Source organism: Schistocerca nitens, chromosome 8, assembly GCF_023898315.1.
Source record: "Schistocerca nitens isolate TAMUIC-IGC-003100 chromosome 8, iqSchNite1.1, whole genome shotgun sequence".
NCBI lineage: Eukaryota > Metazoa > Arthropoda > Insecta > Orthoptera > Acrididae > Schistocerca > Schistocerca nitens.
In genome coordinates, this window is record NC_064621.1 from 590,220,183 (window position 1) to 590,248,066 (window position 27,884).

The 27,884-nt window shown below is 42.8% G+C and overlaps 1 protein-coding gene across 2 annotated transcripts in view; it reads left to right on the forward strand.

Moving 5' to 3' along the window:
- Positions 1-24,259, forward strand: part of LOC126198713 (carbonic anhydrase-related protein 10-like) — a 424,244-nt gene extending 399,985 nt beyond the window's left edge. Inside the window, exon 10 of one of the 2 annotated variants that reach the window (XM_049935229.1) lies at positions 23,945-24,259. In XM_049935229.1, the coding sequence (XP_049791186.1) occupies positions 23,945-24,202 (258 nt within the window). In that variant the 3' untranslated portion in view covers positions 24,203-24,259. The remainder of the gene's footprint in view (positions 1-23,944) is intronic. The other variant, XM_049935230.1, reaches the window with a different exon arrangement.
- Positions 24,260-27,884: the final 3,625 nt, after the last annotated feature.

Here is a 27,884-nt window from a genome sequence, read left to right on the forward strand (position 1 = left end):
TAGAAGTGTAACAAAGCGCTGGGCGGTCTGGCCGAGCGGTTCTAGGCGCTTCAGTCTGGAACCGAGCGACCGCTACGGTCGCAGGTTCGAATCCTGCCTCGGGCATAGATGTGTGTGATGTCCTTAGGTTGGGTAGGTTTAAGTAGTTGTAAGTTATAGGGGGCTGATGACCTCAGATGTTAAATACTATAGTACCCAGAACCATTTAACCATTTTGTAACAGAAAGTAAGGAAGTAAGGAATCAGAGAAAGAAATTTCGGGTACGGCCTTTCTGCCATACATTCCCAGAGTGATGGACAGAATTGGCCGTGTATTGCGCAAACACAGCGTAATTACGATTTTCGCACCTACAAGGAAGATCAAAGAGTGTATTAGATCGGCAAAGGAGAAAAGTGAGCCACTCGAAATGTCAGGAATATACTGTATATCATGCGCATGCCAACAGGCAGTTTGTCAACAAGTGGCCACGAAAGCCTTAACAATTTTATGTGCTTTGTGTTCATGTCACCTCAACATTTACCGAAATAGAAATATCGCTGATTGGTATAAACAAGTGAGAAGAGAGGAACGTGGATTCAACAAATATAAATAAAAAGGTAATTATTCCTTTACTTAAAAATAAATTTATAATGTAGCACCAGTTGTTAACTTACTAGCCCTTTCCTCACATCTTTTCCCACATTTTCATTCGACACATATACTGAACATACCTCTCTTCCCCCTCACTGCGTCCACTTGTTCCCTGTAAGTGGGTCCACCTCAATCTTTCCCCCTCTATCTGGATCCTCCTCCCCACTCTTTGTCTCTCTTTATCTACTCCTCCCCTTCTCTATCTCTTATTTCCTCCAACCCTCTCTGCGATCATGTCTTCCTTCCCTCCCTGTGACCACAACCTCCTCTCCCTCTCTGTTTCCTCTTCCTCCTCGCCTTCTTCCTTTGCTGTTCACTAACCTTCTGCACCTTCCACCTGCTTCATGCTTCCAAACCTCACCCCTCCCCCCTCTCTATGTCCATTTTCTCCATCCCCTTGATCATCAACCTGTCCACAGCCACACTCATTGACATGTGTAGCTATGGCAATACATTTCAATAAAGCAGGCCGATACTACTCCAACATCACACCTGTCATGCTGGGCAGGCTACACATCAGTGCCTTGAAAATCCTGGAGAACTGTTGCTCTTAACGTGGAGACTACACTGAAAGCAGGTCAATTTGGCAGACCAATACTGTTCCCCTATCACGCATGGAAATTTACAAATTGGGGGCTGGAAAACACAGTTTCTGTTGTGGCGTAACAAGCTAGTCACGCCACACTGAGAAGGAATCCGAAAGGCACGCGTACACACACGCCTACTGGCGTCAAGTCTGGAACAGAATACTTTATGACTGCTATAAAGAAAATATGTAGCTTTGGAATATACTTAACTTTTAATGCTTCCTTTGGTACATCTCTCTTGACTATACAAATGAGACTCGTAAGATACATGCACTGTTACAATTGGCGCCTTGCTAAGTCGTAGCCATTAACTTAGCTGAAGGCTATTCTAACTGTCTCTCGGCAAATGAGAGCAAAGGCTTCGTCAGTATAGTCGCTAGCAACGTCGTCGTACAACTGGGGCGAGTTCTCGTACGTCTCTCGAGACCTGCCGTGTGGTGGCGCTCGGTCTGCGATCACACAGTGGCGACACGCGGGTCCGACATGTACTAATGGACCGCGGCCGATTTAAGCTACCACCTAGCAAGTGTGGTGTCTGGCAGTGACACCACAGTTTCTCCTGTATATCCACTCCTACTGAAGCTAGGAGGTTATAAACCCCACAGAGATGACGCTCATAAGTCCTACTGTTTATTTGGCATATTTAGTTTCAATTCATCCAGGGGTTTGGGAAAAGATCCCAAACATACACACATATATACACTTTGGCTTATACCTACAAGAGATTAAAAGCAACCAAAAATCTGCATTTAACCCTAAAACGAGAGAAATTGTATTTAAGTAAATAAATAAATATATTTTGAAAATGCATGTTAAATATGGCAGTAAGGTGATGTGCGAGCAGCGAGTGTGCAGCATAAGAGTACCTTCATAATTGTACGAGACTGTAAACACGGCGTGATATGTTCTGTGGGAAGGTAACAGCAAACACGGAAGAACACATAGTGCGATTTTTACAGAAGTGGCAAACATAGAAGCCATTGCTTCGAGATGTACATCTCGTGTAGCTGCTAATACAGAATGCAAACTGGCTGGTAGTCATTAAAGAAGTGTACTTCTTAAAAAATCATCGGCTACTTGCGTACCGGCAAGAGCACGCGTATCTCGAAGCAAACTAGATGGTTTTTTGTCTCATCATAGAATGGACAGAGAATAGTAACCTTCCATAGGCAAGTGCCTAAATACTTGTTTCTAGCTTCGAGCGACCGATGGCAGTTTCCTAGATAAAATCTGAGCCGTTTGATGGGAGGGGAGAGGGGGTAAGGAGAATTAACAGGAGCCTCCATACCCGAAAGGTGGCGTGTCTGTAAGGGCAAGTGACATACATCTCTGCAGAAATTACGGATACGTATTGGAGCAATTTATCTTTTGTTTATCTTTTTATCGTTTTTATGTCTACTGATATTAAAAACATATAAATTATGTGTCCATATGGTACTTTCAATAATGTGGTGCGAAATAAATAATTATATTTAATAGCATACACAACTCGTAGGTCCGTCGTGATAATGAGTACATACCAATCAGTCCAATCACTATATCAATGTAAATAAGTTTTTAACAGCAAACTCATCATGGAACGACACCGGCATAGAATTATGAAAATGCCACTTTTATGTCGAAAAACTGTATAGTTATAGTTTTTGCAATTGGAGTAAGAATTTACTGCCGCAAATAATAGCAAAGAGACGATTGAATATCATTTCATTTTGGGATCGGTTAATATTGATGGTGCTGTGCTCACTTGAGATTTAATGTTCAAACCATTATAGCTTCCCAATGTGACAGACTTAAAAACATATTAATGCAGAATTTGAAGAATCAGAGGCAAGCAATGTTTAAAAAAATGATATCCGAAGGAGATTTAAGAGACAAAAAACCATCTAGTTTGCTTAGAGATACGCGTGCTGTTGCCGGTACGCAAGTAGCCGATGATTTTTTGAGAAGTATACTTCTTTAATGACTACCAGCCAGTGTGCATTCTGTATTAGCAGCTACACGAGACGTACATCTCGAAGCAATGGCTTCAATGGCCGACAGTAACGTAGCGATTGCGACGCCCAGCCTGTTCGTATACAGTACGAAAACTTTTTCGTGTCCCTATCTAGATGACAAACCTTCCCATCTGGAAAGAGAACTTTCGGAACTAACTATCCAGATTCAGAAACTACGAACTCGAACACGATGGACCAGCAGGTCACATAAACACTCCGTGTGCTGGTATCATTATAAATCCAAACGGAATGCGAAGAAATGCGCTCCACCACATTCATTTATTTCTGAACACAACACCGCTAACGCTCAGACGGAAAACTGTGCTACTCACTTGGCGCGGCACGGACTGAGGGGGCCGAATCATCTCGCCGTCTGTTCAAAACGAGTCGCAACACACGTCTTCGATATTTGGTCGACTCAGCAACAGATATTTCCGTATTTCCAGCAACAGTACCACATTACGAAAACATTCAGAAGTGGAAACTCTACACTGCAAACGGCTCCGCAATACACACGTATGAGGAACACCAACTAAACCTCGAAACAGGCCTTCTACGAACATTTCAATGGGTATTTCTTCTTACAGATGTTCATCGGTGAATTATTGGTGCGATTTCTTGAGTCATTATTGTCTGTTGCTTGAAGTCTAAAAGTTACTAAATTGAAAATACTTTAATTGCTAATGCTGACAGTTTAGTGTTTTTGATTGACCCACAGCATAAACATCTAGACTGCCCAAAGACATACCATAACATTCTTACGTAGAAACCTAACTGGGGTTTCCCTGAAGCTAATGTGCAACACACAATCACAACAACAGAACATCCAGTGCATGCACAAGGCAGCTGTTTATCATCATAAAAATTTGCGCGAATAATACTAGAATTTCGGGAGGTGATCAACCTTGTTATGTGTCCCACTTCTAGGAGCTGCTTGTCTAATCGTTTCCATCTCGCTCCAAAGTAAGATGGAAGGTGTCGCCCATGTGGAGGCTGCAGAGCTTTAAATGCGGTCACAGTGTCAGACGATCATCCAATACCATATTTACAAGATTTCAACAGTCATCTCTCCACCAGAAACGTATTCTGTAAGCTTGACCTTATCTGAGCTTATCACCACAGTCCTGTTACGCCAGCAAATGTGCCTAAAACGGCTTTTATCATCCAATTGGGACTTTTTAAATTTTTTAAGATGCCATTTGGTCTATCAAATGCAGCATAAACATTTCATCTATTTATTCATAGTATTTTGAATCATTTTACCATTTTTACTATTTAGATGATATTCTTGTTGCTTCAGCATCAGGTAAAGAACAAATAACGCATCTGCGTTTGCTTCTCCTACAGATGGATCATATCATCTTAACGTAAACATGGGAAAACGCATTTTTGGAGAGAGATATCTTTGTTGAGTGGTCATTTGTCACATCAAGGCATTTCACCATTAGAAGGCCAAGTGAAAATAAACAAGGGCTTCCCTAATCCTAAAACTGTGGCAGAACTACGTCGTTTTTTCAGGCCCGCTGGATTTCTACAGACATGTTCCACCACATAATTCAGAAATACAACAACCTTTGTTTAACTTGCGCAAAAACGGCAAGAGGAAGGAGAATCGCCGTGTTACATGGACTGCCGGAGCATGCACATCATTCACGAAGTTAAAAGAAGTACTAGCTATCGCAGCTCTGCATGTCTCAACACATATCTTAATTTTGTTGGGTGATGTCTCAGACTGTGATGGTTCAAATGGTTCAAATGGCTCTGAGCACTATGGGACTTAACTTCTGTGGTCATCAGTCCCCTAGAACTTAGAACTACTTAAACCTAACTAACCTAAGGACGTCACAAACATCCATGCCCGAGGCAGGATTCGAACCTGCGACCGTAGCGGTCGTGCGGCTCCAGACTGTAGCGCCTAGAACCGCTCGGCCACCCCGGCCGGCTCGGACTGTGATATAGGTACTTCTTTACACCAATAGTAAGAAAGAAAATGGAGAGCGATACCTTTCTTGAGTTATCATGTGTCACATCAAGCGATTTCACCATTAGAAGGCCTAGTGAAAATAAACAAGGACTTCGCTAATCCGAAAGCAGTAGCAGAACTACACTTGTGTTTTTCTGAATGTCTCTTACCGACATACAATGTAACTACAGTACCTACAACTATAAATTGTTGCCAATTTATTCGGCAGCCAAATATTTCCCTTAACTTTTCGAAAACAAAGAATTCTCAATATTCACAGATTACAAGACATTAAAATTTGCCTTCAAACTGTGACCACAAAAATCAACATCTAGGCAACTGTGCCTCTGGAGTTTCTCAGTCAGTGCACCATACACATACGATAGCTTCCGGGAGCCAGACGCTGCTGATTCATTTTCCAGAGTTGCGGAAATCATGTTACGATCCAGAAATTCATACGAAAATACTGCAAAGACATAAATCAGTGACTCAGAACTGGTAAAAGTGAAGATTTTAGACTCCTATTTCCGAATGTTTGCAACTATAATGTTACCTGAGGGAAGCTCCATTGTTATAATTCTAAGGATATACTCACCCCTTATGTTAATCCATCCTACCGACAAGAAGTCTTCCTTGCGCTACATTGTTTGGCTCATTCTGGCACAGTAGATCCGCTTCAGCAACGTTTCATTTAGCCTTCACAAGATATAATGCTGTGTACAAAAACATGTGTTCACTGCCAACGAGGAAAAATTTGAAAACATACATCAAGTGCTTGTGGAGCTTCGAGTGAACTTGACAGTCGCTTTTCGCAAATGATTATTGATCGTGTGGCTCCATTACCTTGCTCTTAAGGCTGCACCCATCTCTTTACGTTGATAGGCAGGTTTAACGCTCAACCCCACTGAAAGACATCTCTGCAGGAAGTGTTATCACATCCCTGTTGTTGTCATGGATCGCACCTTCGAGAGTACCAAAAATCTTCAATTAATTCACCTGAGAAAGACCCTACGTAAATACTACATCAGAATCACTGCTTACCATCCGGCGTCGAGCGGCGAAACTGAACACTGGCATCTTAACATCAAGACAGCATTAATAGCCCGACTTTCACTGGAAAAATGGCAAAAAAGTTTGAAGGTTCTCCGAACGTATATGATTCCAGAATATTGCATCACCACTGCAGAAGTGACTTACGACATGAAAAGTAGACTTCCAGCCGATTTCTTTGATCCTACACGAGTGGAGCGTGTTATTGCAACTTAAATTTTCAACTTAAAACTGCACATGGTGTAGCTTAAAACTACTAATATTCGATATCAGTCTGTAAACCCCTACAACCTATAATGGGCCTTTTCTGGTACATTGACATTTCTTGCTCATAAAACTGTCTCCATCGATAGTCAAGCCAGAGCCTCCTTGCTGAAGAACGTGATTCTGTGTCACCTCAGTCAGCCACATGTCACAAGAACTCCAAAGTGGCGTCAGCAAATCCAACGAGCTACACTTTCTGGATATGCAGTGCACTTCCCAAATAAAAATAGCGTCATGTGGGTGTGTCACAATGATATATAAACTCTGTAGAAATTTTGGACACACACTGAAGTAATTAGCCTTTGGTTTATGAACACTTTCCGGATATGCAGTACACTTACCAAATAAAAATAGCGTAATGTGGCTGTGAGCGACACAATGATATATAAACTCTGTAAAAATTTTGGATACACATTGGAGATATTAGCCTTTGTTTATGTAGTTCTTCTTTCCATTGTAACTGATATTTAAAAATATATATTGTATGTACGGTCATAGTAGTTTCCTTTGTCTGATGCGAAATAAATAATTATTTTCACTGTAACCCACAATGGTATGACAGCGGACTTGGTCTCCGACTCTGCATTCCTAATACTTCGCAATGTCGGCTCTGGCACTCCCGTTGAAAGTTTACGCTCTTATTGTTTTAGGTTAATGATACCTTATGTATAATTCGCTGACATATACTCGCCCACATTCTGTTCCTTAAGAAATAATCAGCATTTTATCTACTCTGTTTATATGCATGATTCGATCGATTTTTGTTTTACCGGTCTAGAAACAGCAAGAAATGAGTCACATAAGGCTTCTCTCTTACGGTACGTTGTTTCTTTGAATACCTCCAGTCGTTAACGTCTTCTTCTGATACATATTTCTAGACACTTTAGTTGCCTACATCCTTTAATGCTGTGTTTGCCGGTGCCTGATTAATTTCAGCCTCAGACAGATACAAACGCACTATCTATCTGTATATGTACCTTTAAACACAGAATATTTTCAACATGTCCTTAATAAGGACGTTTTTCTTGTCCGTTTGTATTTTCGGCACAAATTTTGCAATTGTTTTTAATCTAATTTCTCGATGATGTAGAGACCCGAACCTTTCAATTGAGATCAGAACTGGGTGACAGTTCAACACTAACTGGTTTTCGTGTCTGGCGTGTGGTGGAGCGTACTTCGCGCACATCTGATATTTCCCTCCTTTGGTGTTCCATCGGCGAATGTTACGCAGTAAGAACGATTGGTGGTAGGCCACTGGGTCAGCTCGATTCTGTCTCATTTTTTATCTTGACGGTCTTTTCTCGAAATTTACGTAGCAGTAGCAGCACTCCGTTTCCAGGCCACAAGCGGCCCATCGGGGCTACCCGACCGCCGTGTCATCATCAGCTGAGGATGCAGATAGGAGGTGAGTGTGGCCAGCACAACGCTCTCCCGGTCGTTATGATAGTTTTCTGTGACCGGGGCGCTACTATCCAGTCGAGGAACTCCTCAATTGGCATGACAGGGCTGCATGCACCCAGAAAAATGGCAACAGCGCATGACGGCCCGCATGGTCACCCATCCCAGTGCCGGCCACGTCAGACAGCGCTTAACTTCGCTGATCTGACGGGAAACTGTGTATCCACTGCGGCAAGAGTTACGTAGGATGAATCAATATATTGGCTCAATCAGATGAAAAGAAACTGAAATAAACCTAAAATTTACCGCATGTCTGTGTTGTAATCTCGTCAAAATGTTTGAAATTGAGTGAAAAATTTCACACACACAAGACCAAAGAGCAGAAAGTAATTATGTACACAAAAATACTTTATAGAAGTTTTTAAATCGCACTAAAATATGAAATAATTTCTCCTAGTCCCATACATGCTCCTAAACCCACAGACTTAGTCCTGAGAATTTCTGCTTACAAATTTTTAATAGCTGTTACAGTGCTTGAAAAATTCAAAACAAAAACGAAGGGTGCTTGCAATAGATAACATTGAGTGCCGTTGGTAGCTGCTTTTGAGACAAATAACACAATAGTTTTTTTACATCATTTGCAGTGTAGTTAAACTGTTAGTAACTTATGTATACTATCCTTATATCAGTTATCTATTGGATGCAACTGACGTTTTTCATCTTAAGTTTTAGATGTATCTCATAACTATTAAAGATTCACAACTGCAGATTCTTAAGACTATCTGTATGGGACAAGAAGAAATTGTTTTATTCTTCATAGTCTGTTCTGAAACATTTTATATTAAATTGTTTTTATGTAGACAATTATTTACACTTTCGACTGGCGTAACGAGCCACATTGGCCAAGAAATAAATAAAAAACAGGTCCAAATCCTCGGTTCCGACCAGTGTGTTAAGATGATGTCCGTCAATTGTAAAGCAAACGCCGGAACTGTTAATCCACCCCCGTTCATTCAAAACGAGAAACCAGTCTACCCTAGTACTTGCTTGCGTGCTCTTTGTCTGGAAAGACCCGAGACTCTACAGAAAGTCTCTCCTACGAGTCGGCAGGTGTATTTTCTTTGGTGATTCGGCAGAGATCTGCAATTTCGTTTTTGCAAAGTGTAGCTGGAGCCAGCCCAACAAATACTGACCATCAGGCCTTTCATGTGAGGCCCACCATCGATGGAAAGCGTCTTTTTCAGTGTTCATGTAAATAGATAGGGATAAAATGAAGAACGCACTAGGCTAATTAGCAATAGCTCTATCGAATGACCACGTAGAAATGGTTCAAATGGCTCTGAGCACTATGGGACTCAACTGCTGAGGTTATTAGTCCCCTAGAACTTAGAACTAGTTAAACCTAACTAACCTAAGGACATCACAAACATCCATGCCCGAGGCAGGATTCGAACCTGCGACCGTAGCGGTCTTGCGGTTCCAGACTGCAGCGCCTTTAACCGCACGGCCACTTCGGCCGGCGACCACGTAGAATTCCACTTCAAAAATCACTTCTGTTTGGAATGGGAAAGAAACCGAAGCTTTTCGTCGGCCGTGGGCGTCGTATGGAAAACGTATTAAACAGAATTTATTTGGGCTGTCTCCAGGTGCACATTGGAATGACAACACTATAAATACCTGCCGAAACACCAAAGAAAATATGCCTGATGACCGATAGATAGGAGAGATATCCACGATATCTAGTATACGGGGTCCATTCTCAAAGAACCCGGCCTAGTCGTTCAAGAAGAGAGTGACACTTCTTGCACTACTGTTCCTCCTGCAACTTTTCCCACATACCGTCTTATTAAGATATTGGTTTGGACCACATTTCGAATATTTCTCCATAACTTTTCGCAACATATAGTGGATAAGATTTTCATCACTGATAGACACATCCAAGTCATCATCGAAGCACATAGTCCACCACACACTATTCATTTTTCGTGACAGTGGTACTGAACACTGAAGCATATATTTTCGTTTTCCGAGAGAGTACGGTAGTCAGGGTGAGACTAAAATCGAAACAGAATAAACGTTTGCACAACAGTGCATCGGGTGAGAAAACAAACATTTGAAGACGCATAAGAAAAATGCTCATGTCACGGAGACTGATGGGCATATTTCACTTTTTGGACCTCCAGCAAACACACACAAACGTGTTTATTGGGCGTCGCGGCCTCTACTGATCGGCTCTCGCGACATTATCTATTATTCAGACGGATTTTCCGCCGGTTCGTGATAATGGGATTCCGGCGGCACGCCGAGAGGCTGTGTGTTTAACTGATTATCGGAGTGGGGTGCGCGCGCCGCCCGGTCGTGACCAGACGTGACTGGCGTTTAAACCGCTCGCCCGTATAATTAGCGCTCTGTCTACACTCTGTTGACGCATCCTGACGTTAAATCGTTCCGCGCTATGTTTACATTGCAAAGGTGTCAGCCCGGTGGAAGGCACTCGTGAAATTCGCTGAATGCTGCCGCGTGGCAGACTGTTCGCCAGTGCACGTTTTTCATGGGACACCGAGCGACCGTACTTTACTTAACCAGATCTGTAACAGAAACCACCTACTTCAACATGCGGAATGATTGTCTGTCGAAATATTCCTGTTCTATACTTTTCTTACCCACGTTTATCTGCATTTACATACAGAGTGAGATGAAAATCGAAACAGTACAAGCGTTTGTGCAACATGCACATCCCAATAACTTACTGCATATCTTCTCACTTGTTATCTTTGTAGTACTTACGTGAAATATACTTCGGCGGCAATAGATTCGTTCTTCCATTTACCTCAAATGCCGGTTCGCTGAATTTCCGCCTTAGTGCCCTGCCAAAAGGACGTCGTCTTCCTCCAGGGAGTCAAGATTGATTTCACTGATCATCTCCAAAATACTTGCATGCTGGTAGAATCTTGTTGTGTACATAGTTCCGTGTAGTCAGCGCGTACACAACTTTCCCACTAGAGCGCGCCCCGCTAAGCACAACAGCGCAGGCGCAGCGCTCGTCCGTCTCCGCACTACGAGATGGCGCTGTCTTAGAGACGGACCAAATTCTGCTTCCGCCGATCCGCGTATTAATATGTAACGCAGCCATTGAGATTGCTGCTAACGTAGAACCTTTTCTCCTCGCGGATCACACTCGCGCAGTGATTCCTGAACGCTAGGGGTATTATAACGAGTGTACAGACCTCCGATTAGTCAGTCTGCATTAGTCTGCATTTGTCTGCCCCAGTCTGCATTAGTCTGCATTTGTCTCTACCAGTCTATAGTCCAGTTTCAGTCTGCGCCTAATAAGATTATCATATTCCTGTACATAGCCTTGAAGAGAAATTTATATACACTTTTTCAAGTATCAGAGATATGTGAGAATAAGATTAACGTACCAAGACCAAATGAACTTCAGATTGTCAGTTGTAAATAGCATCCAGATTCAAGGTACGTAATGTCTATGCTTTTTATTATTTTAATAAATGTGTGTGATAATTAATCAAGTTCTGTTTAAAGTTGGTCACCGTCAATCTGCTACTCAAAGCATGCAAGTGGCATTTCTATTGTCTGACGTAATGGCAGAAGATAAACACGCCACGATAAGACCACGAGACATATTGCTGACACTCGCCCACTTTGTTAGAGCGACAAGGCATATAATCTGATGGTGTGTGTAACGAAGGTCTTACAGTACGCACACCACAAATCTACCGGTAATAAATATAGCAGAAGTTCAGAGAAAGCTTTTGACAGACTGAAATACACTCTCTGGTATTCTGAAGGTATCAGGGATAACATAAAGCTTGTACAGAAACGTGTTTACGATCGTCTGAGGCCATGAGAGTGTAGCAGGGATTCAGAAGGCAGTGAGGCAGGATTGTAGAGTGTTTCCGACGTTGCTCAAACTGTATATTGAGGAAGCAGTAAAGGAAATGAACGAGAATTGAGGAAAGACGAAGTTCAGGAAGAAGCAATAAAAACTCTTCTAATTGCAGAAGAGAGAACAAATGACCTGCAACAGCAGTTTAATGTAATGGATAGTGTCTTGAAAAAAAAGTTTTATTATGAACTTCAACAGAACTGAAATATGGGTAATGCAATATAGTAGAATTAATTCAGGTAATGCTGTAGTATTCAGATTAGGAAATGAGACAGTAGAAGAAGTAGATGAATTTTGCTATTAGGGCAACAAAATAACACAAGAGGACAGGATATCAAACGTAGATAAGCTATATTATGAAAAATATTTCTTGAAACGAACAATTTCTTAACATATAAATTTAAGTGTTTCGAAGTATTTTCTGAATGTATTAGTATGGAGGGTAGTCTTGTAAGGAAATGAAATGTCGAACTAAGCAACTCAGACAAGAATAACATAGTTCCTTTTAACCACGAAAGGATAATAAAGGTTGGGTCAGCAGGATGAATCATTGATAAGCAGATACTGAATAGAATTAGGGAAGAAAAATAATTTATGGCACAACTTGACTAAATGAAGGGATCGCTTCATAGGACATATCCTGTGTCTTGAAGGAACTAATTCGGTTGCAGATGTAAGTATGGCAAGCAAAAATCGTAGAGAGTGACAAAGGGATCAATACGGTAAGCAGGTTCAAATACGTATTGGTTGCAATAATTACTCAGAGATGAAGAAGCTTGCACAGGATAGAGTAGGGTGGACAGCTCCATTCAGATAGAAGTCTGTCACAGTCTTCTTGGTACTATAATTTTTACTGGGCAGTTTGTATAGATCATTGCTAATAATAAGGAACAGAAAAATATTTATTCCTGAATTTATTACGTTGCACGTTGTAAGAGCTTTTCCCAATCAAATATCGTATAAATGCCCCAGCTCAGCTACTGAGCATCTGTGGTATCAACGATCGATACCAAACTTGTTAAGGGTTGCAGTTATCGACCCCGCGGTCCGTACTAGTGTCGCTGTACCCGCGAGTCGAGACCAGCGGCTTGCAACATGTCTCTAGCTTGCACTCGGCCACTCTTGCTCGAGACGTCGAGTGGGAAAGTAGTATAGCCTTCAGCTGTTTGGAAGCTACCTCTGACAAGGCGCTTAGTTAAAGTATGGCCTATGTGATGCCTCTATAGCTCTCTGTTTGTAATTATGCTCCTCCTGACTATGAAGACTCCTGTACCACCACTTAAGTACAATATATGATTTTTTACTAACGACTTCTAATTATTTTAGTCATTGTATATACAGACCATGCAGCCAGGTCCTTATAGACTTCACTGACAACCCTCTGTATATACAAAGAAGAGATTTGTATGTTTCTATTTAGTATTGGCCACCAGTCATTTACATTGGCGACGATTCGTTCGTCGTTATCATAACAGCATCCTCTCTAAAACGCTGACTAAAGCATCTATTTTCTTTTTTGTATCGTTATATGTTTCGAAATCTTAAAGGTGGACCAATGAGCAACACATCTCTTCACTCATTTGTGTATTGTGCAGAGTGGGACAAAGACATTGCCAATTACGTCATACGGTAACGTGGCTCAAATTACATTGATCAGGTAGTCGTTCATTACACTGCGCTGTAATTACACATGTGGATTAGCCCTGGCAGTGGCTATTTTCGCTTCGCTGTTTGTTCTTATGGAGCTGATGGAGGTCCGTAGACCTGAAGGTTTGAAAAATGGTGTGACCTAGATAAGTGTAGGCTTTAAGAGGAATCTTGCGCCACGAAACTGTAGTGCTTTGGGCAGAGGTCTGTCCACGGGTAGCGAGCTTGGCATTCACTTCCCACAGAACGCTCTGCAGAAGGGGATGACGAACACACATTCCTCTGTCGAAGGATACATCGGATTCCTCGCAGAACCTCTTTTAGCCATGGAAGGCATTTCTAGGCGGGTGCAGCTTCTCTCTAGGTGAATGTAGCGAAGGTGTAATGTCCAGTTTAAGCTTTCAAAATACCGCATTCTCATTGGGTCACTCTGTACGTTTGGTGAGAACCCGCCCAATTGCACCGTGCTTACATGCAGAACCTTTCATTCGTCCTTTCCAGAATCGTATCATAGAACGGAAGTAATCTCCTGGCTGTAGCTGCGAGCCTCTGAGCGATTTGCTGAATTACACTGACGAGAAAAGTCGCAACACCATGAAGGACCTGTGCGAGATAAATGAAAACTGACAGGTCTACTTCTACACCTGGAAGATAACGTCTCTTCGGATTTCACGCCAGTCTCATAGCGCCACTACGACGATGCAAATGACTTTTGCTTTAAATGCGCACTGTAACAGCTGTGAGCATTAGTTTTCTTTGAGAGTGGACTTGGTGAGTTGATGTCACTCAATAATGTCTTCCAGGTGACGAAGACGAGATTATCAACACCTCACAGAGTCTGAACGAGGTCGTATAATAGGATTACGAGTAGCTCGACGTTCCTTCTGCGATAATTCAGAAAGATTTGGCAGGAATGTAGCCGCTGTAGCCTTGCAGCGGTGGTCACAAGAATATACAGTCGAAACGAGAATGATCTCCGGATGTTCACGTGACACTACCGAGAGGGAAAACCATAGTGTTTGGTGTATGGCTCTGGCGAATCGTATTGCATCTACAGCAGCAATCTGAGCAGCTGCGGACAACACAGCGACACAACTAACTGTGTTGCAAATGGGTTATTTCGTGGACAGCTCCGAGCCAGACTTCCTGTAGCGTGCATCCCACTGACCCCAAAGCACCGCCATTTACGACTTCAGTGATGGTGAGCGAGAGCTCATTGGATTGCACGGTGGAGGTCTGTTACGTTTTGTCCCTCGGTACCAATGATGCTCGTATGTGGGTTAGGAGTAGGCCCGTTGAGGACCTACGGTGCGATTTCACACGACAGCAGGAGCACTCCCGTGGTTATGACACGCACGCTGACTGCAAAAATAATTTCAAATGGCTCTGAGCACTATGGGACTCAACTGCTGTGGTCATTAGTCCCCTAGAACTTAGAACTACTTAAACCTAACTAACCTAAGGACATCACAAACATCCATGCCCGAGGCAGGATTCGAACCTGCGACCGTAGCAGTCGCACGGTTCCGGACTGCGCGCCTAGAACCGCGAGACCACCGCGGCCGGCACCGCTGACTGCAAATTTGTATGCCAGTCTGGTGATGGGACCTGTTGTGCTGCGTTCATGGACAGCATTCCAGAGGGTGTTTTCCAATAGGGTAACGCTTGCCCACATACCGCCGTTGTAAGCCACCATATTCTACAGAGTGTCGACATGTTGCCTTGCCCTGCTCGATCACCAGCTCCGTCTGCAATCGAGTACATATAGGACATCATAGGACGACATCTGCAGCGCCACACACAATCAGCGGAAACCGTCCCTGTATTGACCGAGCATGTGCAACAGACATAGAACTCCTTCCCACAAACTGACATCTGGCACGTCTGCAACATAATGTTTTTGCACGTTTCCATGCTTACATTCAATATTCTCGCGTTTACGCCGATGATTAATTTATCACAATTTCACAGTTACAGTGGCTTTTTCGTGCTTACATTAATCTGATATCTTGCAACCTTAATCACTGAAGTATGTTAGGTAAACAAACGTATTCCCGAAATTTCGTTACTCCACATTAATTATTTTTTGGTGTTGCAGTTTTTCCCATTGGCGTGTAATGAAATTGTTTAACGGTGTTACATACGAGGCCTATTCGGAAAGTAAGCTCCAATTAGGCACAAAATGGAAACCACTGTGAAAATCCGATGGAACTTTGCACAGACGTGTTGAGCTGTGTCTTTAGTGTGTCTGTCGCTCTTTGCAGTTCAGAGAGCAAAGTCATCACGTAGAACTGCCTAAAGCAACAGTGTCTCCCGTCAAATATGTTGATCTAGTGAGAGATTTCGCCTGAAGCTATTCAACCCGCATAACATAGATGTCATGCGTTTCTTTCTTCAAGACAATTTTCAGCCGCAGTCTGCAGTGGCAATGAAGACGCTCCTGCAGCGTTTTCGATGGGAAGTGTTTGGCCACCCACAATACAGCCCTCTGTTGTTCATCTCTGCTCACATGAACCACTGGCTACGAAGACAACATTTTGGCACAAGCAACGAAAGGAAGACCAGCGCAGAGAATTGGCGGAAAGCACAGGAGGTTGCTTTCTGTGACTATGCTGGAGAGTTAGTACAACGACATCACGTATGTCAAGTCGGAGCGGCGACTATTTAGAGAGGTAGCTGCAAGGTGTTGCTAACTGTTTCGAATAAAAAATTTTAGATTTTTACTGTGGTTCTCATTTCGCGACCGATCGGACCTTACTCTCCTAACAGCCCTCGTATTTTTCATTGAGCGGAATTCTATATCAACACTACCACAGGCGGCGATTTCCAACTATGGCAGCAAGATGACCGAATTTTAGGCGGCTCAGAGAAGACGTTTTGCCTTAGGCCTTTATATAATACAGCCGGCCGATGTGGCCGAGCCGTTCTAGGCGCTACAGTCTGGAACCGCGCGTCCGCTACGGTCGCAGGTTCTAATCCTGCCTCGGCATGGATGTGTGTGATGTCCTTAGGTTAGTTAGGTTTAAGTAGTTCTAAGTTCTAGGGGACTGATGACCTCAGAAGTTAAGTCCCATAGTGCTCAGAGCCATTTGAACCATTTTTTTAAATACAATACAGTCCTTGTCAGGTTGTTGTAGAGTAAGCACCCGGCCTTAGGGTTTTGTACAGTAATGACTTTACCTTAGGCTTTTGTAAAGTACAGTGTTGTTGAGGCTCTTATAAAATATAAACACCTTAGGTTGGGGCGGGAGAGATGATGGCTGAAGCGAGCCTTACTACCACGGGATTGATGTCTTTACTTAAGCGCCAGTGACAAAGGGAGGGCTGACATCTCATCATTCAGCCTGTTTTATTTACACACTGTCCGATTGGTAAGACGGCGCATCGGAGCGGGAGTTTAAGCAGTTTACAAATGAATCCAACCCACTCCCGTCTGGAGCCAAGTGGACGCTCTTGAAGTCACGCACCTAGCTTCTTGCTTTCAACGATCATTTTTGGCACCCTAATGATATTCGCTCCTAGCTTTTCATGTACATTCTGCATCTGATTACTACCGCGCGAGGTGCCACAGTGGTTAACGCCTTGGACTGGCATTGGGGAAGACGACGGTTCAAACCCGGGTCCGGCCATGCTGATTTATGTTTTCTGTGATTTCCTTAAATTGCTTCAGGCAAATGCAGGAATGGTTCCTTTGGAACGGTACGGCCGACTTGCTTCACCGTCCTTGCTTAATCCAATGGGACAGGTGACCTTGCTTTTTGGTTCCCTCGACTCAAATCAACCAAGCAATCGTCTAATTAACAACTTACACAGTTATTGTCCGTCTCCGCGATGTACTAAAGTAACTGAGGTTTATCCTTCCAACTCACATTGGCCAAGGTCATATTGAGACGTCAGTATGTAATTTCATTTTAAACGTAATAAGCCCACTTGTTATAATACCCTTTTGTATCCATTCATAGCTAGAAAATCACTTCTGTTACTGACATATCTATGTCAATGATGTGGTATCCATTTTGCTTCGTGCTTATCTGACCCACCCTAGTAACATTCATTTAAATAAAATGTTTTCCATTGCGCAGCACTACTCTCGTTTTCAGATGCTTTTCATGATCATTTGGAGTGGTTCTTCGTGCTGTTGAGCACCAGAATTTGGTTTTGAGCATCCGTGGGATATACTGAAACCACAGTCGGCACGTCACATTCTGCTAGTCTGCATTCTCGTTAGGGGTGGTCCCTCAGTCTGGTGGGTAGCAGAATTTAGTTTTGTGAATCGGGATATACTGTAACCACAATTCGCACTTCCCAGTAAGCCATATATCCACAACTACACTTCACAATTATGTGATACAAGCGGAGAGTTTATGGCAAGCGACAATAGATAGCTGTACTTTAAAAAAGCGATAGTATATTATCATGATATTACGGCTATGGCATCTCCCAGAGCAGGGTGGAGCAGTTATGAACCAGTATGGCGTGAGCGGGTGGTGGAACAGAAATGAGAAACGAGGAGGATGCAGGGAATGTTCTTCTTACATACATTTGAACTGTTTGATGCACCGGGTAAGCGGCCGGCTGTACGCTGAATTCTGTTGAACTGGCTGCCTGCACGGCCCGTGATGCTGACGCGGATGCTCCACCGAGCACTGGAGTCCTTGTTACGTAAGCTGGCAACGTGGGCCTCGCGTCATTGGCGTATAATCGACTATGACGTATCTGATATGACACCCGCCAATGCCCGGCCGCCCACCACGCCCAGATGTCCATTCTGCGATGGTACGTGATGGTTGGTGCGCACAGTGTGCGACCTGCTGCCCCTTATCGGCTGTGTTGCTGGATATAACCTGGGATGGCCACGTGCACCATGCAGTCCAGAGAGGGACTGGCGAGGTCCCTAACCTCTAACGTCTACTGGCAGCTCCGTAACATATCCTCGTTCGGCACAGCCCTGTCTTTCTGGCAGGGCTGCGAGGATAAGAATAATTCCATTGTAAGAAAGTCCGGTACTTACAGTCGGCGGCAGTGGGCTTATGGTGCATGTGCTCCACTTTCAGTCACGTACTCTAAAAGGCCACCGCCACTGTCTGAAAAGAAACATGCCTTGTCTCATGATTCACAAGTCTGTACAATACCGCTAAAACTGCTGTTTCAACGAGCTTACTATCCTCGCAACATCGCATTAGCCTTATTGAATCATTAAAATGACTGGAGGCTGTGCTGTTGCAATACAAAGCTCAGGCTCGCACTAATGTGACCATATATGGTCGCTCCGCTACACTGCAGTCGTATGTCTAGTACACAATTTAAATCAGCTTCCGCATCTACAACTAAAACACTACATGTGATTCGGTTGTCAGGCAACGAATACATCTACGATTGAATATGAGAACATACACTACCGTTTTCTATCTCTCAAGGATAACCATCTTTTCAGCTTGCTGCAGCGGAATCTCAGATAGCCACTTCTACAGTGCACTGTTGCTCGTCTCTGATAATCATGATGACACTAGATGCTAATCCCGTTTTTATTATCTGTTCAAGCCATTAATGTGATATGTATCGGCAGCTTCGAGATAATGTAAGCTGAGTGTTTGCAATTGTTAAACGTCAGAAAATACGAACACAGACTACGTATTGTGGGACTGAGAGAGAACACGACATTCACAGGTCTAGAACATCTCAGGTGCCTGAATAACTTCGGCTGATGCTGCACAATTTCTATGCGTTTAAATAGACGCAACCCTTGCGAACCGGTCGGCGGCTGTGGACGAGCGGCTCTAGGCGCTTCAGTCAGGAACAGCTCTACTGCTACGGTCGCAGGTTCGAATCCTGCCTCGGGCATGGATGTGTGTGATGTCCTTAGGTTTAAGTAGTTCGAAGTCTAGGGGACTGATGACCTCAGATGTTAAGTCCCATAGTGCTCAGAGCCATTTGAACCATTTGGACCTTGCGAACCTGTGTGGAAATCTGAAGATGTCCTCACAGTTTCTTAGCTACATTTCCCACGTTAACATGCGTTCAAAAAATGGTTCAAATGGCACTGAGCACTATGGGACTCAACTTCTGAGGTCATCAGTCCCCTAGAACTTAAAACTACTTAAACCTAACTAACCTAAGGACAACACACACATCCATGCCCGAGGCAGGATTCGAACCTGCCTCGGTCCCGCGGTTCCAGACTGTAGCGCCTAGAACCGCATGGCCAATCCGGCCGAACATGCGTTCCTCAGCGGGCGCATTATGGTGACATTTAGGAAGATAATTGCATGCTAGACACGAATGCTGTTGTCTCTGCTACACTTACACTAACCCAAATATATCATCTATTCCATATAATATACAATGTAGGTACACTACAACGCTGTCATGGGCTGTATGACGATGTTCTTATCATGATTATCTCAAGAATTCCTTCGTTTACCCAACACAGCTACACTTTTACGCTCTCTAACGACTTATCTACATCTACATATACATCCATACTCCGCAAGCCACCTGACGTTGTGTGGCGGAGGGTACCCTCAGTGCCTCTATCGGTTCTCCCTTCTATTCAAGTCTCGTATTGTTCGTGGAAAGAAGGATTCTCGGTATGCTTCTGTGTGGGCTCTAGTCTCTCTTATTTTATCCTTATGGTCTCTTCGCGAGATATACGTAGGAGGGAGCAATATACTGCTTGACTCTTCGGTGAAGGTATGTTCTCGAAACTTTAACAAAAGCCCGTACCGAGCTACTGAGCGTCTCTCCTGCAGAGTCTTCCACTGAAGTTTATCTATGATCTCCGTAACGCTTTCGCGATTACTAAATGATCCTGTAACGAAGCGCGCTGCTCTCCGTTGGATCTTCTCTCTGTCTTCTGTCAACCCTATCTGGTACGGATCCCACACTATTGAACAGTATTCACGCAGTGGGCGAACAAGCGTACTGTAATCTACTTCCTTTGTTTTTGGATTGCATTTCCTTAGAATTCTTCCAATGAATCTCAATCTGGCATCTGCTTTACCGACGATCAACTTTATATGATCATTCCATTTTAAATCACTCCTAATGCGTACTCCCAGATAATTTATGGAATTAACTGCTTCCAGTTGCCTGCTATTTTGTAGCTAAATGATAAGGGAACTATCTTTCTATGTATTCGCACCACATTACACTTGCCTACATTGAGATTCAATTGCCATTCGCTGCACCGTGCGTCAATTCGTTGCAGATCCTCCTGCATTTCAGTACAATTTTCCATTGTTAAAACCTCTCGATACACCACAGCATCATCTGCAAAAAGCCTCAGTGAACTTCCGATGTCATCCACAAGGTCATTTAAGTATATTGTGAATAGGAACGGTCGTATGACACTCCCCTGCGGCACACATGAAATCACTCTTACTTCGGAAGACTTCTCTCAATTGAGAATGACATGCTGCGTTCTGTTATCTAGGAACTCTTCAATCGAATCACACAATTGGCCTGATAGTCAATATGCTCTTACTTTCTTCATTAAACGACTGTGGGGAACTGTATCGAACGCCTTGCGGAAGTCATGAAACACGGCATCTACCTGGGAACCCGTGTCTATGGCTCTCTGAGTCTCGTGGACGAATAGCGCGAGCTGGGTTTCACACGACCGTCTTTTCCGAAACCCATGCATATTCCTACAGAGTAGATTTCTAGTCTCCAGAAAAGTCATTATACTCGAACATAATACGTGTTCCAAAATTCTACAACTGATCGACGTTAGAGATACAGGTCTTTAGTTCTGCACATCTGTTCGACGTCCCTTCTTGAAAACGGGGATGACCTGTGCCCTTTTCCAGTCCTTTGGAACGCTACACTCTTCTAGAGACCTACGGTACACCACTGCAAGAAGGGGGGGGGGGGGGAGGGGGCAAGTTCCTTCGTGTACTCTGTGTAAAATCGAACTGGTATCCCATCAGATCCAGCGGCCTTTCCACTTTTGAGCGATTTTAATTGTTTCTCTATCCCTCTGTCGTCTATTTCGATATCTACCATTTCTTCATCTGTGCGACAATCTAGAGAAGGAACTACAGTGCAGTCTTACTCTGTGAAACAGCTTTGGAAAAAGACATTTAGTATTTCGGCATTCAGTCTGTCATCCTCTGTTTCAGTACCATTTTGATCACAGAGTGTCTGGACATTTTGTTTTGATCCACCTACCGCTTTGACATAAGACCAAAATTTCTTAGGATTTTCTGCCAAGTCAGAATATAGAACTTTATTTTCGAATTCATTGAACGCCTGTCGCATAGCCCTCCTCACACTACATTACGCTACGCGTAATTTTTGTTTATCTGCAAGGCTTTGGCTATGTCTATGTTTGCTGTGAAGTTCCCTTTGCTTCCGCAGCAGTTTTCTAACTCGGTTGTTGTACCACGGTGGCTCTTTTCCATCTCTTACGATCTTGCTTGGCACATACTCATCTAACACATATTGTGCGATGGTTTTGAACTTTGTCCACTGATCCTCAACACTATCTGTATCTGAGACAAAACTTTTGTGTTGAGCCATCAGGTACTCTGAAATCTGCTTTTTGTCACTTTTGCTAAACAGAAAAATCTTCCTACCTTTTTTAATATTTCTATTTACGGCTGAAATCATCGATGCAGTAACCGCTTAATGATCTCTGATTTCCTGTTCTGCGTTAACTGTTTCAAATAGTTCGGGGTCTGTTTGTCACCAGAAGGTCTAATACGTTATCGCCACGAGTCGGTTCTCTGTTTAACTGCTCAAGGTAGTTTTCAGATAAAGCACTTAAAAAAATTTCACTCGATTCTTTGTCCCTGCCATCCGTTATGAACGTTTGAGTCTCCCAGTCTATATCCGGCAAATTAAAATCTCCACCAAGAACTATAACATGGTGGGGAAATCTACTCGAAATATTATCCAAATTATCCTTCAGGTGCTCAGCCACAACAGCTGCTGAGCCAAGGGGCCTTATGTTTCAACTACACTTCGGAAGTCAAAATTTTCAGGCGTATTTTCTGTCAGAGCTGACAAATTTTCTTCAAGTAAGTTATTACAGTATGAAATGCAGTTGTTCCAAAGAAAATGCCTTTTCAGCATGCTGCACATCGAAATTCTTGTTTTTATTTATGCACCCCGAAATATTTCATGACATTCACTGAAGATGCCTTCTAAAAAAGGCGAAACGCGTCTGGGTGCATCAATAAAAATAAAAATTTCGATGTGCAGCATGCAAAAAAGGCATTTTCTTAGAAACTACTGCAATTTATATACAGCTGCTGCGGTAATGGCCACTACAAGAAACAAGTTATTACAGTGTTCGCTTCAAATTGTTGTTGCTGCTTGTGGCCTTCAATCTGAAGACTTGTTTGATGCTGCTTTCCACACTCCTCTACATTTCCGATTAACTACTACAGTCTACATCAATTAGAAACTGGTTACTGCATTCGTCTCATGGTGCCCCTCTACAACTTTTACTCCTCACACTACCCTCCAGTATTAAATTTATTATTCCTCCATGTTTCAGAATACATCCTAGCAAGCGATTCCATCGTTTAGGCAACTTAATGCCCCAAATTTTGTTTCTCCCTAACTCTCTTGAGTGCTTCCTTTTTAGTTACGACGTCTACTCATCTAACCTTCAGAATTATCCTTTTGCACCACATTTCAAAAAGTTGTGTTCCCACCTTATCTGAACTGCTTATCGCCCACGTTTCACCTACCTTCAAGGCTACCTCCAGAAAAGACTTCCTGATGCTTGAAAATATATTCCATGCTAACAAACATTTCTTCTTCAGAAACTCTTTTCTTTCCATTGCCACTGTAGACTTGATATCCTCTCTACTTCTGTAATCGTAAGCTATTTCACTGCTCAGACAGCAAATTTCATCTACTACTTTTAAAGCCACATTCCCCTCTGAAAACATACGACTGTTTGGTATTTTTTCTTTGGTAAAAGTTACAACAGTCATGGGCCAACGTACGTCAGAACAATACACAATAGGTTTATGGCAAGTTTCCCAACCGAAACAGTGCATGCATCTAAGCCAGAGGGGGGAAGACTATTATGCTGGTAAGTGGATTCGTACTGCCCAACTATAACTCATTTAAATTCGTTTCCTCCTCCTGTTCTGGATGTTTCACTTTTTTGTTGGGAGGTGTAATTAACTTCCACTCTCTCTGCTAGTTTTGGGGTCATTAGCCCATTTTCCTGTAACCATTCCCCCCCATCCGCCACTCTATTAATTCGGGATCCAGTGTCACCACTGAATATTACAGTCTAGCGGACTTGAACGAAGTGTAGTGGTATCAACAACTGCATGCGCCATGTTTATTTTTAATGAGCGGCATCATAAATAACTTCTCAAGGTGGGGAGGGGGAGGGGAGGAATCAGGCCCACTCGTCTCCCCACCACCCTTGTGGATGTCCTTGGAAGTGTGTCGTTGTGGCTTGTAGCAGCGTTCTGTGCTCGTCCGTGTGCACAGCGAGGGGTCCGGTGTGACGTTCTGCCTCTCTGTGTGTTTCAGCCAACATGTGGATCGTCCCAGACGTGCCGAACCTGTAGTGCCGGCAGGTGGCGCCCACGACCGCGACGGCAGCGCCTCTGCCGGCCGCTGCAGGCTGCGGGGTCAGCCGGGAGCCGAGTACGCGTCGGCGGTGCCGCAGGCCCGCTGTGCCGGGGGTTCCCCGGGCACTCGCCACGCTTGCTTCAGAGCTGCGCCGCCGTGTATCTGCGCTGCGCTGCGCAGCCCTATAGCCTTGCAACGCGCGAGTGTTGCTGCTGAAGAAATGTATATATGGATGACTGCAGTAAAATGAATAAATCGTTTGCTAGTTCTCAACGTCTACCTTTTCATCTATTTGTAAAACTGCTCCCAGCACTCCCGGCGGTATTACTCCTAGAGTATTCCCTGTACTTGGCTGCGTTTTGCTAAAAGAAGGAAGATGCCGAGAGTGAAATCCAGGATTTTGGTTTTTTTTATTTGGGGGGGGTGGGGGGGGGGGAAGGAGGTGGAGAATGAGGTACTACACTCATAGAATTAATAACAAACAGGTGCAGTTCGGCAGGTGTTAGTAACCCCATTGCTCACTCCCTCCCCTCCCCCCCCTCCCACTCATCTAGATTTACCTCTGAACCTGACATATTACTGTCTGTACCGTGATCCCAAGGCATCAATTTATTTTCCTACTTCCTGGATGTAATCAGGCTGCTGCTAGTGCCTAGAATTTTTCTTTGGTGGGAGGACAGGAGGGTTGTGGCAGGGTGCACACAGCCTGTATACTGAGGAGCTAGTCGATCTATTAGTAGCGCTTACAAGGCTAGGAACCCGACAATAGCTTGGAGAGTTGTTTGCTGACCTTTTGGCCATCAACACTGCAGCCCACGACGCCATTGGCAAATAATGACAAGGCGGTCGGTCGAGCTCTCTATTGACCCGTACAGGGCAAGAAGGCAGCAGTACAACATGAAGCCATATTGCTGCTCCACAACATTTTGTGTGCTTAAAGAAAGCTATATATAAGTTACACATTATATTGGCTGCTTCAGAAACGCTACTCAGCTATATTATAATCGTATTAAGTAAAGACAGGGTGTTTGTAAATTAGTTATACAAAAGCAACCTTAAATTGTGAAAAGGGTAAATGTTCGATTTAACATTGAATGCACTACATCTTAAAGTTTTACTCTTGCCTAACGCAGTCACTTCGAGATGTTCGCACTGACGTATTGTGGTTTCATGAATCCAAATCCGCTACTGCAATTCAAAGACAACTCAGGACTATTATTAATGGGTAGAATCGTTTCACCTAAAATGGCTGGGTCAGGGTCGGCCAGCAGTCTCTGTGACACAGCAGTTGAAGAACTTCGGCTCCCTTAAACTTGCAGCTGGAGTACATCAACGAGACGTGCCAGCTTGGAATTGAATGTGTCAAGTGGTACCTTGTGTACGGTATCACGGAAATGCCTGCCACTCAAATCCTACTGATTGTACTGTTGCAAACGTGAGGAGAAAGTGACCAAGAAAAAGGAGAAATGTTTAACAGAATGTTGACCAAAGATAATTTTCTTGATAAAATTGTGTTCAGTGACGAAGACACCACCAATACCCACCGTAAAGTGAACCGGCATAGTGGATGAGCAGAAACCACGTCACATAATCGAACATGCATGGGACTCCTCTAAGGTAAATGTTTTTTTCACTGTAAGCTGTAACAATATTTACGGTCCTTTCCTTTTCGTCGAGTCGACTGTAACTGGTATATCGTACCTGGATATACGTGAACATTATCTAATGACTCAGTTGTAACAAGATATGGGCACAGAATTTATTTTATGGGAAGATGGGGCGCTACGACATTATAATCCTGATGCTGTCCTATATCTCCGTAGAATGTGCGCCCTGGACTGGATGCCGTGGAAAAGTATCCTGGCTGGTACAATCATCTGATTTAACTCCAGTAGACTCCTGTTTATGGAGTAGGGGCACAGTGTCTGTTCCACCACTTTCGCGAAACGTCGACCAGCTGGTACAACCGATAACAGAAGCACTTGACACCTTATATCAAGACTGGCTTCATAGCATTAGATAGGAAATTGATTACACATGCGAAATTTGTCGTGTTACATAAGGTACCCACAGTGAACATTTCTAAATAAAGCATGAAGAAATAGTGCATTCAGTGCTGTACCGAACATTGCAGTGAGCTTTTTAACCTTTTCAGGATTAAAGGTTACTTTTGTTCAACTAATTTATAAACACTATGTATATTACGTTTCTCAAGGATGCATAAAATTAGAGGACGCGGCTTGGATATTAACAACAGTACTAAAAAGTTGATAAAGGGGTTTACATCATCAAATAAGAATATAAAATGATGACTGATGGAGTCAGAAAGACGCATTTTGTAGGTTAGAGTCAGGTAATAGACAGACAATTTCGAAAGAAATCACAACAGAATTGGGGTATAACGTACCCAACAGTTCCCTGAAAAGTAAAACTACTTTGTATCATCAGAGCATTCGTAGACAGAAAAACAAGCTAGATGAGCTTATTATATGTTTGGATGGTGTGGTAAATTTTGTAGTCGTAGATGTTACTTTCCTCTATGAACATTATGCTGTATAATCACAGACGTACAGGAAGTAAATATCAGGGATTATAGCATCATATACATCCAGAGTCAACGTGGAAAATGGAGAATTGCATGTATGTGAAACTTGAACATAAAGCCGAAAATATTGAAAAAAAGCAGTTTTGTGTAATCAGAACCAAGAAGCATGTGCCTTATCTTGTAATTGTAACATTCTGTAGATCCCCACTATGAAACACTCACCTGTTTCAAAGAAATCTAGATTCGTTGTTGAGCTACGTGTCTGACAAGACAATAGTAGGTGTAGGCAATTCAATGTAAATCTTTCAAAAGATGTTGACAGGAGAAAAGAAACTGAAATGACTATTTGGCTCTTTGATTTTAGTAGCACACCAATGTTTGGAATCAAGAGTGTATTCTTGTCTGAGAATGCTTATTATTCATTAACTAACCGAATATTACAAGCATTAAATAAGAGAAACGTCATTTACTATTCGTTGTGCTCTTTGCAAGGCGTTGTAGTCTCTAGATTATGTTGCTCTCTTAAACAAACTCAAATTTAGGGAACTGCTGGCTTTAAAACATAATGATTGCAACCATAATTAACAAAAACAATGCAAAACGTTGTGTGGAATAGTTCAAACAATCTAGGAAGATGAGAATAATATAATGAATGAGCAAATTTAATGAAGAGAGGCCAACAGGATTTCATTTTACATCTACACCTACTCCTTATACGTATGCAAATGACCTTCCACTTAACATTTATCAAGTGGAACTGGTCCTTTTTTCAGATGATGCCAGTGTTATAACATACCACATTGAAGAGAAAAGACAGAAGAAGTTGATAATGACGTTCTTAAAAGGTTAGTTACTTGTTCATTGTTGAAAGAGTTTCCGCTAAATATTCAGAAACTACACTGTACTGAGTTTTGTAAAACAATGGGACCGTATCAACAGCTGATGTAGCACATGGACAAACGTCAGTAAACAGTCTAGAATGCTCCACATATATGGATGGGCATAGTGGCCAAAACTTGGACGAGAAGATGTACATTACTGAGCTACTCAGATACATATAGCTACTTTTACTAGTCATATAGTTGCTACTCTATTAAATAAACTAATGAACCTAATGAAATACAGCATTTTGTGTATTTCTGTTGAATTTTACTTTCTACAGTAATTTTCTGGAGTGCTTGGAAAGTAAGCATGACTTTACAAATTGGATTATAAAGAATAATACATATAGTTCACCAATAATCATCCTGAACATACCTCTTCAAAGATTTAGGCCTTTTAAGAACTCAATCACCATACATGTATTAGTTAATGAAAGCCATCACAAATAATCTTTCATAATTTGATAAGCAA